This window comes from Chrysoperla carnea, chromosome 5 (assembly GCF_905475395.1).
Source record: "Chrysoperla carnea chromosome 5, inChrCarn1.1, whole genome shotgun sequence".
NCBI classification, from domain to species: domain Eukaryota; kingdom Metazoa; phylum Arthropoda; class Insecta; order Neuroptera; family Chrysopidae; genus Chrysoperla; species Chrysoperla carnea.
Window position 1 is genome coordinate 74,685,501 of NC_058341.1, and position 15,704 is coordinate 74,701,204.

General features: G+C 30.1%; 1 protein-coding gene across 1 annotated transcript; it reads right to left on the reverse strand.

Annotated features, from left to right (window-relative positions):
• Nucleotides 1-8,384: 8,384 nt before the first annotated feature.
• On the reverse strand, nucleotides 8,385-15,313 carry LOC123299613 (ice-structuring glycoprotein-like). The gene is made up of 3 exons (XM_044881876.1): nucleotides 15,201-15,313; nucleotides 11,796-12,074; nucleotides 8,385-9,297 (listed from the first exon to the last, which is right to left on the reverse strand). Exons 1-2 carry the CDS (start codon nucleotides 15,258-15,260, stop codon nucleotides 11,817-11,819), a joined length of 318 nt encoding a protein of 105 aa, XP_044737811.1. The 5' UTR covers nucleotides 15,261-15,313; the 3' UTR covers nucleotides 8,385-9,297; nucleotides 11,796-11,816.
• Nucleotides 15,314-15,704: the final 391 nt, after the last annotated feature.

Below are 15,704 nucleotides of genomic sequence, written 5' to 3' on the forward strand. Positions count from 1 at the left end.
GAATTACTGTTGAATACTGAGCCTCGTACGTCAAGAGAGATGCCGGACAAGATGTCATCAAAATTGTGTTATTTATAAATATTGTAATGAAAATTTCATTTTCATATAACTGATATTGATTATTATATAATACATTCTATATAATTTACGCCTAATTTGCGTCTTCATGGGTAAACAGTCATGTTTTCGAAAAAATGTGTCATACAAAAGTTGGTTATTTCTTTATAAGGAATATATTTTACATTAAAACTTTTGTTCTATCTCTAACGGTTTACAAGATGTGTCCTACAGACCCAGGACTCATTTACGAATATTGCCAATTTACGAACTCGACCTTCCTTTTTACGTACTGAGTACGCTATAAAAATTTCATCTTGATATCTCTTTTCGTTTTTGAGTTATCGTGTTGGCAGACAGACAGATATTATGTAACTGAAAATAATTAGGCCTTATTCATGGGTAATACGCACAGCTTGATTTCATATAATAGTTCTGCACATGGATTGATCGTCAATATTACAATGGCTCATACAGGGGCCTTATATTTTGTAAGTGCGTATCCTAAATATTACAACTGCGCATACAGGGATATTTTATAAATGGGCATATTTGGTCCTTAAATATTGAAAGTGCGCATAAATTAATCACAAATTATAGTTCTGCGCATGCATTTAACCTGAATCCTAGAACTGCGCATTAGCTTAATTTATATTTTGTTACTGCGCACATGTAGGCCTTAAATATTGCTAGTGCGCACATGAGGATTACATGGAATAGTACTGCGCATGGGTTGACCCTGAATTCCAGCAAGTCTCTGTCGAATGTCCAAAATCGCATCTTTCTATAATTTAGAAGTCTCTTAGAATTGGTATAGCTTAATCATTCCCTTTATAGATAAATCAATTATAGTGGAAGTGATGGAAAAATAATTACGCCACTAACCTTACCATGTTTTGTTATCAAATCTAAACGTGTATACAAAATTTCAACTCAATCGGTTGAAGATATCTGCTTTAAAATTGGGCTGTAAGATTCCGCCCATTTAACAAAATATGGCGGAAGCGACGGGAAAATTCGGTCAACCATAAAAATTCAATGTCATTCAAATTGAGCGTACTTACAAAATTTCAACGCAATCGGTTGAGGGTGTCGGCTTCAAAATTGGGTTGCAAGATTATTTATTGTTGAACATAACAATACCATTGTTTTTAAGAAAATAAAATTCGTTGCCATAGCAACGGTTAGTTGTGAACGCTACAAGAGACATGATCAAAATGGTTTAAAACTTCTTGTGCGAGTATATTTATACTTTTTTTAAATTTAAGGACAAAAATAGTATGCTTTTGCATTAATGAAAAAAACAGGACTGATTTACTTTCTCGAGGGAAAATGATTGTTTTTTCGAAAAAATGTTTCACACAAAAGTTGTTTAATTTTATGCAAGGAACATTTCTTACATTTAAGCTTTTGTTCTCTACAGTTTTTGCTATAAAGGCAAATTAAAATTTTCCATGTGACAAAATCTGTTTTCTACATGGTACTTTAAATTTGATAGGGTATTATTTTTTCGAAATATTTTATTTAATTTTTATAATATTTTAAAAAGAAAACTGCATCTTTATACCATTTCTCAGTTTTGCTGTGAATTTATATGAGTGAGTAACAAAATTTCGGGGCGTGGCCGTTTTTTGACGCGTTATTGCTCGGAAACGATGAGAGCCGTGAACGCGCGAATTTGATTTACGGCGTCCCAGAGTATATATCTACTTAAGTTGAAAATTTCAACATTATAGCTCAAGTAGTTTCTAAGATATAAGGGTGTGAAAAAGGGCTATTTTACGTCGTGTATATATAGTCACAGCAAAAGCATACACATTTCACATATACATCATCATACATTACACTTTCAATTTTCGATTTTCCATTTTAAACTAATCTACGCTTCGCACTGCTGTGCTATATGATAAGTATATGGTATTAGACAAGGACACAGGGGAACTTACTGGCAGTCCTTTTCTCTCGCTTCGCATATAGCATTCACTTACAGTCTAGCGTTCTCTATGTATAATATTCTATGGTTGAAACTGTTTCAACAAGATGTTCGCTACGAGCCATACAACGGTTCAAAATAATGAATTTTTTCACGATAAATCTCATGTTTGAGTGACGTTAATAAGTCAACAAAATTGAAAGCTACGTGCCACTCAGCTAAACCGCGAAAGAAATTTAACAAATAGAATATGCATCATGCTATCGAATTCTTTTTAAAAATTTGATGATATTCCAAATAAAACTTGTTTTATTTTTTAAATATTGAGCGTATAAGTGATGTAGGTATCAGTCTAAAAATTTTTATGATGTCTGAATATTATACTCAAAATATTGTTAATATGAAATGGAAATTTTTAATTCAAGTTATCAATTGTAAGTTTTTCCACGAAAGTAATACCCATTAACTGTCTTTTATTATTTTACGATCTATTAAAACAATCCGTTATAAATTTTTGGTTAATTACTGTCTTTGCGTTTTGTTAATTTTATTTTTGTATGCATTTTATCATTTTGACCTACTTTATTTCTCCAGACGTTTATCCATGATCCAACACAAATTTTACTGACTATTTTATTATATTAATTTTTAAGCAGTCATTCATGACAAGTTGTTAAATTTTTAGGCTCGCAAAAGACGAATTACAAACAAAATTAATAGTCTGTGTTTTCGTTGATTTTTTTCTCTTGTATTTTATTCAAAGCTCAGCAAAGTCCCAATTCGATCATTTTTCGCTCTTTTCCACTAATTTGAGAAAGCTGAAAAAACTTTCGCAGGCGACTTGGGTGAATGATAGGGTCAATGCGTATTTCAAATCAAGGCCTACATTTGGGTTACTACTCGTAAAAAGATTATACTGCTATAATTGTCTATAACAGCCAGCAAAGCATTTTTAGTAGGATGGGTGTTTTCCTTTGCTTTTATTGGCACTTTCATCGACTTCGTTGCCGTCATCTTTGTTAAAACCGTATACTTTACACAAACATGGTGTCTTTTTTAACTTGACATATGCGTGTAACTCGAAAAATAACGAACACTTTAAATTAGAAAGAAATTGTTTAGACAGTAATTTATAGCAAAAATACCCTATAAGGCACTTTACGAAACTGCATTTCAAAGCTTTAGGCGCTTTTCTTCATTAAATTTAAACAAAAATAGCCTTTAAAATCATTTTATTGGAAAAATTTTTTGAAAACGATTCGTTTTTGCAAGTGTTCTTCCTATGTCTCTTAGCAGTTATCGAATAGATTCAGCTTTTTATTGTGTCAGAAACCCTGGGTCAAGTTTAATGTCTGCGGAACATGTTCGCCTTTAGACCCAATATGTTTTGGTTGAAGCATTTTTATCGATAGTACTTATTTTGTCAAATTTCAAGCATGTGTCAACTTAAAAAAGAAACCTTGTATATTTAAAAATGTTTCTTAAAATCTATATCCAAATTATGAAATCAAACCAATTATCCAATACGCATATATTTTTCAGTTATCAAAATTAAGTTCGAATTATTTAACTTTATTGGCTTCAAAAACAACCAATTGCATATAACCTGTAACTTTCAAGGAGAAAAGCGACCAGTGGCGGTATTGGGTAAGGTTCGTGTTAACAAGTATTTCTCATATAACTTAAATAATAACACTGAACATATTTTGTAAAGAATTCATACATTTGAAATTCAGCAGATTTACTTAAAACAGTAAATTTTTAATTAGTGTTAATGTTTAGTATAGCTTCTATTTACCTGCAAATCTTGTATCTTATTCTATTTACCATTGTATTGCAAAAATGTACAACTTATTTTAAAGGTTTTACAACTTTATTATCCCTAATCATATAATATACATGATAGACTGCAGTCTATAATTGGGATTAAGAACCAATTTTTTTGTTGGCAAAATGGAAAGATTATATATGAGTTTCATATTTTTATTTTTTCATGATAATTTATAGACAGTTTTAAAAGAACTTTTCAAAAGAGAAACGAAAACGCCCGACAAAAAAATGTACGTAAAGGGTAATGTTCGTAACGTCGTTGTGACGTAATAATGTTAATTGAATTGTATACACTATATACAAATATTAATTAACACTATGACGGTACACAATCTTTTACGAACATTTTTTATCATGAAAAAGTAAAAATGAAAACAGTTTTGCTATAAAACTTATATATGATCTTCCCATTTTTGTCAAATAACATCTTAATTGCAGATATTTTTCGTTTACACAACGTTATGTTGAAATATTAAGGTAGAGACGCAACGAACGCTTGATAAAATAATTAATAGTAATTATAATCAAATAAATACATGTATAAATTTTAATTTTAAGAAAATCTGTCTCCAATTTTGCCCGTTTTTCATTTCTGAGGCTACCGGCCCACCAGGAATTCGGGAGATTTTAGCTAGTCCAACCCTGATAGTAATTACCTTTATATTTATAATATCCAAATTTTGTGTATAATTTTAACCCTCCAATTTTATACCATATATATTATTAATATTAATTTATTATTTGATGTACCCTTTGGGCTATTCAATCTACATATTTTCACTACAAATTCTATAACTATGTAGTACGTAACATGAAAAAAACAAAATTTAAAAAATAAATAAATAATTCTCACAATAAAGAAAAATTAAATAAAAATAAAAAACTCTTTAAAATAAACGGCGTTATCCTTACAAACGTGGTTCTAACACACTAAATCATTCATATCATTATTAAGTAATCATTTTTATAATAACCTAATTTGAAATATTGTAATATCGTAATAATTGAATTGAGGTCTAATTTGTGATAGCAGCATGGCTATGATTATATTTACTTGTCAGCAAAATTAATATTTAATATTTTAATTTTTACGTCACAATATTTAATATTTTGACCTAAAAGTTTTGTATTTAAAGACATTGGAAATTGATCATAACAAATCATACAGTAAGTATACAAACTTAAACGTCAACTTGATTATACAGTCGTTAAAATACTAATCGTTAAAATACTCAAGCAAATTTCAATACCACTGATAACTTTGAATAATATATTCAAACACATCGAATTAATAAAAATCATACGAAATATCAATAGCAGTATATCAATGTTTATTTTGTAAGACTTCGTATTCATCCCCAAGGATTCTCAAAGTCTTCCCTTATCAAATATTAAAACCTTGTGGTGGCAGCAAAGACCTTTTGGTACACAACAATATTCATACAATAATCCTTTAGGGCCCACAACCCAGGGAAAACCTTTTTTTTGGGATTTTCTCAAAAATGGCTCTAACAATTTCGATTTAACTTGACACAAGGCTAGACCTTAAGGTGTTCCTAGGATTGGTATAGGCTACATATCCAGGAAAATTCGAGAAGGCCCACACCCTTGGGAAAACTTTTTTTTGGGCTTTTCTTAAAAATGGCTCCAACGATTTCGATTAAACTAGGCTCATGAATAGACCTTAAGGTGTTTCTAGGATTGGTATAAGCCACATATCCGGGAAAATTCGAGAAGGCCCACATCCTTGGGAAAACATTTCAAAATACAGGAAATTGGATTTTCTAGGGAGAGGCTGAGGGGACAGCAGTGAAGCTTCGTTTCAGAGTTTATATCAACAAGGTCCTAGGTTTGATATAACTACCCTCTGGGACCTCTTCCTCTGGAGCCGTGGAGCCAAAATGAAATAATAGAATTGGCTGCTTTCAATCAAAATATTTTAAGAATAATATATCAATTTTATAATATAATAAAGTATTGTCCGATGTTTCGGACCGTTTATTAAAAGTTAATTACCATGTATATATGGCACGCCATTTTACTATTTAATGTCCGAAAAAACATGATCGTAATAATAATACATTATTATTATGTTATCATCATAATAATAATCATTTTCATTATGTACATAATTTTAATTCAATCATTTTTATTATGTACATAATTTTAATTCTCTATTTCCATTATGTACATAATTTTAATTCAATCATTTTTTTAATCTAATTCAAATAAAATTAACTGATTTATTATTATGTATCATCATAATGATAATACATTTTTATTATGATGATAACATAATAAAAATGTATTATTATTATGATGATACATAATAATAATACATTTTTATTATGTTATCATCATAATTTTAATTCTCATCTCTCTTTTCTCATCTTATCTTATATCAATTCTCTTTTACTAAGATTTATTTTACAAAATATAAAATATAAAATATAAAATTTCTGATTGAAAAAAAAAAATTAATTAATTTTTTTTCTCGATAAAAATTAGCCTATTAAATAGTAAAATGGCGTGCCATAATGTATACGTATATAATTACCATGTTAATTACCATGTCCCAAAGTAACACTTAAAAACATTGATGGTACGAACAAAATTTTTTACAGGTGTTCATGAAATCACCTTAAGGGTCCATTTCCGATTGTCTGCCTGTCTGTCAATACGGTAACTCAAAAACAAAAAGAGATATCAACCTGAAATTTAAATAGCGTGCTTTGGACGTAAAAAGTTAGCTAGAGTTCGTAAATGACCAACGAAGGTCAATTGGGCCTTGTAAACCGTAACAGGCAGAAAAAAAGTTTAAATGTAAAAATTCTTTTTATAAAAAAAGAAACAATTTTTGCTTGAAACATTTTTTCGTAAACATCGTGTGTATACATGTTTGTATATATGTATGTCTTTGTTTATTATTATGTATATTGAGGAAGTGAGAAGAAAGACACTCTTTTTGGGGAAGAGTCAATATCTTTTTTTACTTACATTACGTAAAAAAAAAAAGATTGTGTAATCAACACTGTCGATAGATGGTATTTCAACAATTTACTCAGCCAATTGTTGGTTTTCACTTTTTTATCTTTAATTTCGAAACTATCTACGATGCATTTCCTGCAATTCTATAATTTTAAGACATTCCTCTACCGGCAATTGAATCTTTTAAAATTGTTTTAAGCTCAAAGAAATTTTCAACATCAAAATCGTCATTTTACCTAAAATTGTTCAAAGCTTGTCTAAGAAATTTTGACAGTTCATCAGTTAGTCCATTAATTTTATTTATTATGGGTCTTAAAGTCAAAGTATGAATTTTCTTATCGGATTCATTATTTCATGGTTACATTACAAGTAACAATGTCAACAAAATAGAAGCAACATTCATTAATATGACATACCATAAAATGGTAGGCCATACATACGATTAAGGACGTTTGTTCATGAGACTTTTTAATAGATAATAACAAAAAAATTATGATAGTATAAAATTTATAAATGATTTTGAATGATACTGTTGATGAATTAATTTCGTTGAATTTTTAGTTTAAAAAAGACAGTAAGCAACGTTATACATAAGACTAAATGGAAAATATAAATCGATATTTCTTAAAAATAATTGCATCAATTATACTTTTACCATTTAATAATTATTTACACTTTAAACAGAATTTCACAAAATTTTTCTATTTTCTATTCATTTAAAATTTACAATATTGGATAAAATGTGTATTTAAGTTTCCGATTTTTGATTTATGAAGAAACATTCCTAACATACTGCTTGTGAGAAGAATAATTATAATTATCTTTTGTAAATATTATAAACCACCTGAGGTTAAGAAAACCTTATAATTACTTTAAATAACAACATTGATATTTTAGCAAATATTGATCCATGTTTGTCCATAAAATTATTTATGTCGGGTTTGCATATGAAAACTCTCATTCTCTCTTTTATCATCGTAGAGTAGGGGTGCGAGGATGAGAAATACCTTACAACCTATTCTCATACCTACCGGATGTACAAAAAAAACATGTAATTATAATTGGTCATGTCGTTTTAGAGAAGTTCAAACACAAACACCGTGACACGAGATTTTTATTTATTAGATTATATCCCTATATATATTATAAATGTGAAAGTAGGGATGTTTGTTTGTTTGTTCAGTGAAGCGGAAGGGTATCAAGCTAGTGTTATATACAAAGATGAATCAATCAGATTTAATATTAATTGATTCACGAGATCTCTTAGTACACACCGGATGGAATTGAAAATTAGCATAGCTACTCGTTGTGAGTTTTGGAAATTTAACTTCTACAATAGTGAAAAAGACGAGGATAGTTTGTATATGGAAATCAGTTGTAAATAATTTTCTGGAAAAATATAGTTGATTATCAAAAGTTATTTACAATATTCATTTGGGTTTTTTTTTATTAAAAAATTTTGTTTTACAATATTAATGAATAATTAATTTTTATAAACAACAATCAAAGTAATTTTTATAAACAATAATTAATCCGATTACAAAAAAAGTATTTGCTTTATTTGCATATTGTGGTGTTCAAATTATGGAAATGGTATTAATTTTTTATTTATAAACATTCGGACTATTTGGTTGGTTTCTCATAACACGCGCTTCAAATAAATAAGTTTTGTTGTTCAGTTTTTTATTTCAAATCTCTTATTTTTTGCCAGGGTACATTTTAATGGGTTCCGACTGTTAAAGTCGCAATTTAAACTACTAGACTTGTTTTGTTGTTTTAAGTTTCCCTCTCATTTTCTTATTATTTTACGCAGTCGGGTTTTTAAATTTTTTTAAATTATTATTTTTAGTTTTATACTTTATAGTAAAGGTTTTCAAATACCTATTCAATGACACCCCACTTAATATAGTTCGTCGACTTTTATTTTCAGCATATATATGTATGTTTGGTCTTTTGTGGTGCTCTAAATACCAAACGCGTGAGCCGATTTTACAAATTCTTACGTTAATCGATTTGTCTATTTAATACCTATTCATATCGCTGGATTTAACTACTTAGCACAGTTCGTTGACTTTCATTTTTTTCACAATCTGGCGTCGATTGTCGCCATATAAAGACAATTCGATTAATATCATAATCATCTTAATCGGCCCCCACGTTTGGTCCCTTAAGTCCGCAATCCACAAAGCAAGAAACATACATACATACAAACATAGACTGATAAACTCAATACCACTCCTTTGTGTCGCGCATTCGGGTAAAAAATAAAATGAGTACCAAATTCAATTTAACATTTTTTAAATAAAATTAAAATTTTCTAAATTATTATTTAAATAATATAATTTTGATTTCAACCGATGCAACCACCAGCTTGGTTACCTCTATTTCTTTGTTGTCCACCTTCTGTTCCATATTTGTGTTGTCCTATACTTCCTTGGTTACCTATTCTATTTCCTTGTTATCCAACGTCCTTGAAGTCCTCCTCCTCTCTGAAAATTAGTTTTTGAAAAAAGAGTTAGTGGTGTTAAACTCAAATGTATGAACACCGAACCCTCTTTATTAAATGGGAAGTTTAGGTAGCACTTGAGACACTGTGTAAAATAAATCAAAACGCCACCTTGGCGCTTCAGCTTGAATAAAATTGTTTCAAGATTACTTCTTTTAAGTTTGCCCACCATGTTATAATTTTTCAACATGTTTAGGTATTCGGAAAGCTAAATCTAAAGACGAGGCAAAAATTACTTAAGATTGTTATAAAAGTGGAAGGAGATTTCATTGCCCTTCTCACTCTGTCGCATGCATAATACTTAGAATGATGTATCTCCTGCCAACTTTGAATAAAAAAATTATGTAATTTTTAAATTGATGAAAATATATATATTTGCCTATTAGATCTGTACAATTTTTGTATACGATTGTCTTCAAATTGTCCTAATGATGGTACAAATGCATTTTACCAGGTCGGAAAAGTAGCCGGAAAATTTTAAACAATTTTCCTTAATTTAATTGCGAAAACTATTTATTCTGCTAAAGGTAATAGAGATATGAATTATTTAAAGTACGAAAACAGGCGAAAATGACCACTTTCAATTCTGAAAATCTCTTAAAAAAGTTACAAGGTGTTTTAGCCTATTATTTTATCGTAAACCCTTCTAATAAATAAGTGCCTACATTTAATATATATTCTGCGTGAGTGGAAGAGAGACTGATTGCATTTTGTCGAACTTTAAATAATTAATACCTCTGAAACTATTAGTTTTAGAGAAAATTGCCTAGAATCCTTTTTTGTTTTATATTGTCCAAGTAACCTTAAAATCTTTTCCCGAAGCATAATAAATAATTTTCACAATATTATTGATGAAAATTGTTTTAGTTTTCCGACCAGTTTTCCAGCCTGGCATCATGCATTTATATCATCATTAGGGAAATTTGAAGACAATCGTATAAAAAAATTGAGGTGGAATAGTTGTTTGAAGTCATGCGCTGATTTGTACTGTACTATATTTTTTTACATTATTTTTGTATTACGAACTATAGTCTCGCAATCTGTGAGTAAATTAAAAAGTTATCAGAAATCTTAGTTTGTAATGTAGGTGAAAAGAAATGCTTATGTATGTATAGAAATATATGAATGTATGGGTAAAAATGAGTATGTATATTTGAATGTATGGGTAAAATATATGAAATATGTGAAAATACTTGTTTTTTGAGTTTGAAAAAAATTTCATCATGAAAAAAGCAAAAAATTTTTCAATGCCAAAATTATGGCTAAGGCTATGTAAGAGTACATTTTGTACATTTTGACTAAATGCCTACATGAATTTTGACCCAAACACTCACTTGCTCTGGAAGGAATGTATTTTCTCATTATTTTCTAGGATAGCTTAATAAAGAATTTATGCTCACTTTCCTCTGTGTGAACCTTGGAGTTCCACAGGTTTCAAATCTTGGACCATTATTGTTCTTAACATATGTTCTACCGGTCTATTTTCTGCATGGGCAATTGCTACTGTATGCAGATAACCCGTCTGTGATATTATCTTCAGATAATTTACATGGTTTGGTGAATGAAATGAGTATAATAATGGAATAATTTGCTGATAGTACAGAAATAACTAAATAATCATAAATATGACCAAGGCAATGTTTTTTTTCTCTTTTTAAATAAAGTTATTGATTCATCTATTATTACAACATCAATAATATATTCGATTAAGCAAGTAAGCGAAATGCATTTTTAGGAATGATATTAGATGAAGATATGAAATGGTAGTGGCATGTTGACATTTTGTGTAAGTACGAATTATTTTTATATCAAAAAATTAAAAATGAGTTATTAATGTCTGTGTATTATACGTTTGTGTACATTTCCATGCAGTATTGTGCAATATTAGGGGGATAATTGTCAAATTGTTCACAAATATGTATTCTACAAAACATAATTATTCGGCTCATGTTAAATCTTGATTATCGACAATCATTTAGTGGACAGTTAGTGGTTGAAGGTATACCTTACAACGGGTACAATGTTGGATTTATCCAATGGAAAAAACGTGTAAAAGCCCGTGTGGAAGGTTGCTATAGAGATAATATGCTGAAAATATGCTAAAGATAATATGCTGTAACAAATGGTCTCTACAAACTTTTAACATGATCGGAAAATTTGGGAAAGTGATGTGATGTGATAATTTTTGATAGTTTTTTAATAAATAAATCAAAGTAACAACTTAGTAATGAAATTCATGAATATATCACTCTCCAAAATAATAATTTGTACATTGCAAACTACAGGTTACTAAAATACATAATTTGTCCGGAGGAAGTATTGTGGCTGAATTGTACAATAATTTTCCTGGAGATCTTAAAAACATAAAAAGTATGTCAAAATTTAAACGTGAGATGAAAAGGCGCATTTTAATGAATGATCAATAGGTTCCTTCTTTACACAGTTTAACTTAATTGTTTTAATTTTTTTATATTAACATACCTATGTACTAATTTTTGTATTTTAAGCCGCAGTAGCTGCTGTAGCCGCAGTAGCTGCAGTAGCTGCAGTAGCTGCAGTGGCCGCAGTAGCTGCAGTAGCCGCAGTAGCTGCAGTAGCTGCAGTAGCCGCAGTAGCCGCAGTAGCTGCAGTCGCCGCAGTAGCCGCTGTAGCTGCAGTTGCTGCAGTAGCCGCCGTAGCTGCAGTCGCTGCAGTAGCCGCAGTAGCTGCAGTCGCTGCAGTAGCCGCAGTAGCTGCTGTAGCTGCGGGAGCTGCAGATATCTATGAAAAATAAAATAAAATGATAAATAAAATTGTTGATAATTTATTGAAACATAAAATATTTTGACTCAGTCACTTAGAAAATAAATAACAAACTCAACCGTTTTAAAATGAATTAAATGCACTTGTATCAATATTCACCTGTAACTTGCTTTGTTCGCAAAGGAATTCCTCTGCGTGACAGAAAAATCTTTACATGAGTTGAAAACTACCGAATCTTTATGGTTTGTAAGTGCGAACATTTTGACCTTGCATTTTAGTAGTGCGCACAGGTTGATCTCGTATAACATTTCTGCAGATGGATCGATCCTGAATATTGCAATTGCGCCTTCCTTTTATTTTGAAAGTGCGCACATTTAGACCTTATATATTAGTAGTGCGTACAAGTTGATCTGTTTTCATAGATCTGCTCATGGATTCATACTGATTATTACAACTGCGCATAGATAAGTCTTAAATATTATCATTTTCTAATGGCAGCGGTGAATAAATTGAGTTTTTCGAATTAAGCTCTTAATTTGCAGGTATTCTGCGTTGATTGCAAAAAATCGCACCTTTCTTTCTAGCATGTAAAGTGGTGGTTTTGGGGTAGGTGGTTTCGAGGTGTTTTTTTCCATTTTCAAGTGGGGTGGAGAAAAATTTAACGAATAATCTCACTAGTTCTAAGAAATGTCCCACCAAATACAATAAATCCCGTCTTTCAAATATAGATAGAAGTTAAAAGGGTAACTAAGTGAGGCTAAGTGGCGTTGCTCATATTTAGAAGGTAACCTTGTGTTGCACACTTACATAGTTATCAGTCCTTGTATATATATATATATATATATATATATATATATATATATATATATATATATATATATATATATATATATATATATAACAAATCGGAAGGGAACAACTAAATATTCGTTATATCAAGTAACTCGTGAAGCTGAGGCTTGTTACATTGAGTTTAGGTTGGTCTAAACTTTGTTATAGACAGGTAGTTAATGATGTTTCTCTTTTCTGCGACTTATAAAGAACACCTTTTAGTTTCTGAGCCATTGCAACATGACTTTTTAACAATAGTGACGACTCGCAGTATTTACATTACTTTCCATCCAACAGCAATTATTGTTAAAAAAAAAAAAAAACGGGTCGGAACTTTCGCGACATAAATCACATACTATGGGATTAAGGGGATTGGTGGGTATGTTATATAAAGGTTTTGGGTTGACAAAATTCGTAAATTAGAGGTATTTACACATCTTTTTTATAGTTGAAAATTCGTTATAAAGAGGTTGTTCGCAATGTAAAGGTATATTTTACATTGACCCTTATGGGCAATTTAAGGGGGCTACGAAAAATTTGTTAAATCGAGGAATTCGTTACATTGAAAAACATGTTTACTTGATACAATACAATACCTGTATGCATACTAAATAATGTTTTTAACCTAATTTGCGCCCTGACGGATAAACAGTAATGTTTACGAAAAAATGCTTCAAACAATAGTTGTCGAGGAACATTTTTACAACTAAATTTTTGTCTCTAACGGTTTACGAGAACAGTTTACGACGACCCAATTGACCTATCTTGCTCATAAATGAACTCGACCTCACTTTTTACGTTCTAAGCACGCTATAAAACTTTCAGCTGAATTTACCTTTTCGTTTTTGAGTTATCGTGTTCACAGACGGAGAGATGGATAGTCGGAAATCGACTATATAGGTGATTTTATGAACACCTATACCCAAATTTTGTTCGTAGCATCAATATACGTTAAAAACTTGGGACTAAATTATTTATTCATAAAATGTTTTATGTATGTTTTAAAAAGAAATTACTTAGTGGGCTGAGTTGAAAAATGTGTATTAAATTTTGATGTTGTTGGTATCCTAATATTCTATTATAAGTTCCAAATTCAGTAACTACCTGGTAGTCAACTAATCGAAGTTATAGTAGGTATGTAAACTATAATTAAAACTATTTACGTAAATCTAAATCTTAAATCTTGTAAACTTTGTCTATTTAGTCCATTAACTTTTCCACTATTGTCTAAGAGACCACTCCAACGTCTGTGAGCCGTTCAAGACAAGTTAACTATCTATCACTGAAACGTGCAATTTCTTCACGCACTGTGAGCACTTCGAGACTACGTTATATCGTCATTACGCACATAATATGGATATTCACTAATTGCTTGTAACACTTTTGATTGAAACCGTTGAAGGATTTCAATGATACTGTTGCTAGCAGTTCCTCATAGTTGGATCCAACAAGTCCGCACAGATTATAGGATGGTTTTATAAACTACCACTTTATTGTCTAATGATAACTTTTGTTTATGGCCTTACAGCCAGTAAAGTATTGAAAATTTTAAAGTTAATTGTTTTCTCTGAGACCAGATGTATTTCCGCCAAGTTAGCCTTCTAACTAAGTGAATTCTCAGATATTTCACTTCGTTTGCCTTTATGGAAAACTGACACTGTTCATTTTTACAGATGGGAAAGTTTCTCTTCTCATAGTTTTACTTGAACGGATTTTTGTTTATTTTCTTGAATACGTCACTTTTGTTACCAGTTTTTTACCTTATTTATACTATTTTGTAGCCTTTGAGAAGCTGCATTTAGGTCCAAATCTATGGATAATATCATCTGCAATAGTAGCTGTGGTTTTTTTTCTGTCCACTAGTAAGTAGACAGTTGGGCCCAGAAGCTACCCTGAAGTACACCAAATTGAATAGAAAAGAAGTCAAAAAACTCCTCATGAACTTTGACCTGGAAATGTCGGTCTTCTAAATATGATTTTAAAATACACTAATATTTACTTGAGAGAGTAGTACTTAATTTGTAAAGCAAGCCGGGGTGCCATACTTTATTGAAGGCCTTGTTGGCAAATTGGTTAGCTACAAATTTTATTCGATTTTTTTTTGCATAATTTTTTTGTAATTCGTAAAAACTGATTTTTTATAACCCCCAAAACCTCTCCCATAGTAATCGATTTGTCAGAACGAAGTTTTTGTAACCTTCTAAACAACTGCCAAATTTCAAAGATGCAACTCTTTTTTCCTCAAACATTTTTAATTTTATTGTACTAAAAAGTTAGAAGTGGTAAATATCAATATTAATAGTTTTTACTTACTTGAGTTATTGCTAACGCAACTAATGTAACGAATATGAACAAAAATACTTTAAAATTCATTGTAGTTTATTTTTGATTGTTTATTTTGGATAAAAGTTGTTATTTTCTCAAACTATAATCATAAAATAATTTTCATTGTTTATATACAAAAATGTATTAACAAATGCAAGATGATGCATGACGAATACTGGGTTTTTCGAAGTTTTTTTGTTTTCTTCTGAGAATATTTTAAAAAGTAGCTTGCAAATATAAAATTCAGACTTCTTATTATTCAAACCTCGGTAAAATGGCTATACACTAAATTTTTAAGATATTTCATTCGCGTTGTTAAAAAATTTGGTAGTGACCTAGCCTTGATCTTAAAACTGTAAGATTGTAAAATGAAAATTATTCTATTATAATGAACTGTGTCTCTAATATTATTGCTGGATAATAATTATTACCCTGCAAACAAATGGAAAATCTTTTGCACCTTTGTTTCCACAATATTAATTAATTGGATAA

Coding starts and splice junctions, on each gene's coding strand:
- LOC123299613 (XM_044881876.1), bottom strand. CDS start 15,260: ATGAATTTTAAAGTATTTTTGTTCATATTCGTTACATTAGTTGCGTTA. Junction 12,075..15,200: donor TTGCGTTAGCAATAACTCAA/GTAAGTAAAAAC, acceptor TATTTTTCATAG/ATATCTGCAGCTCCCGCAGC.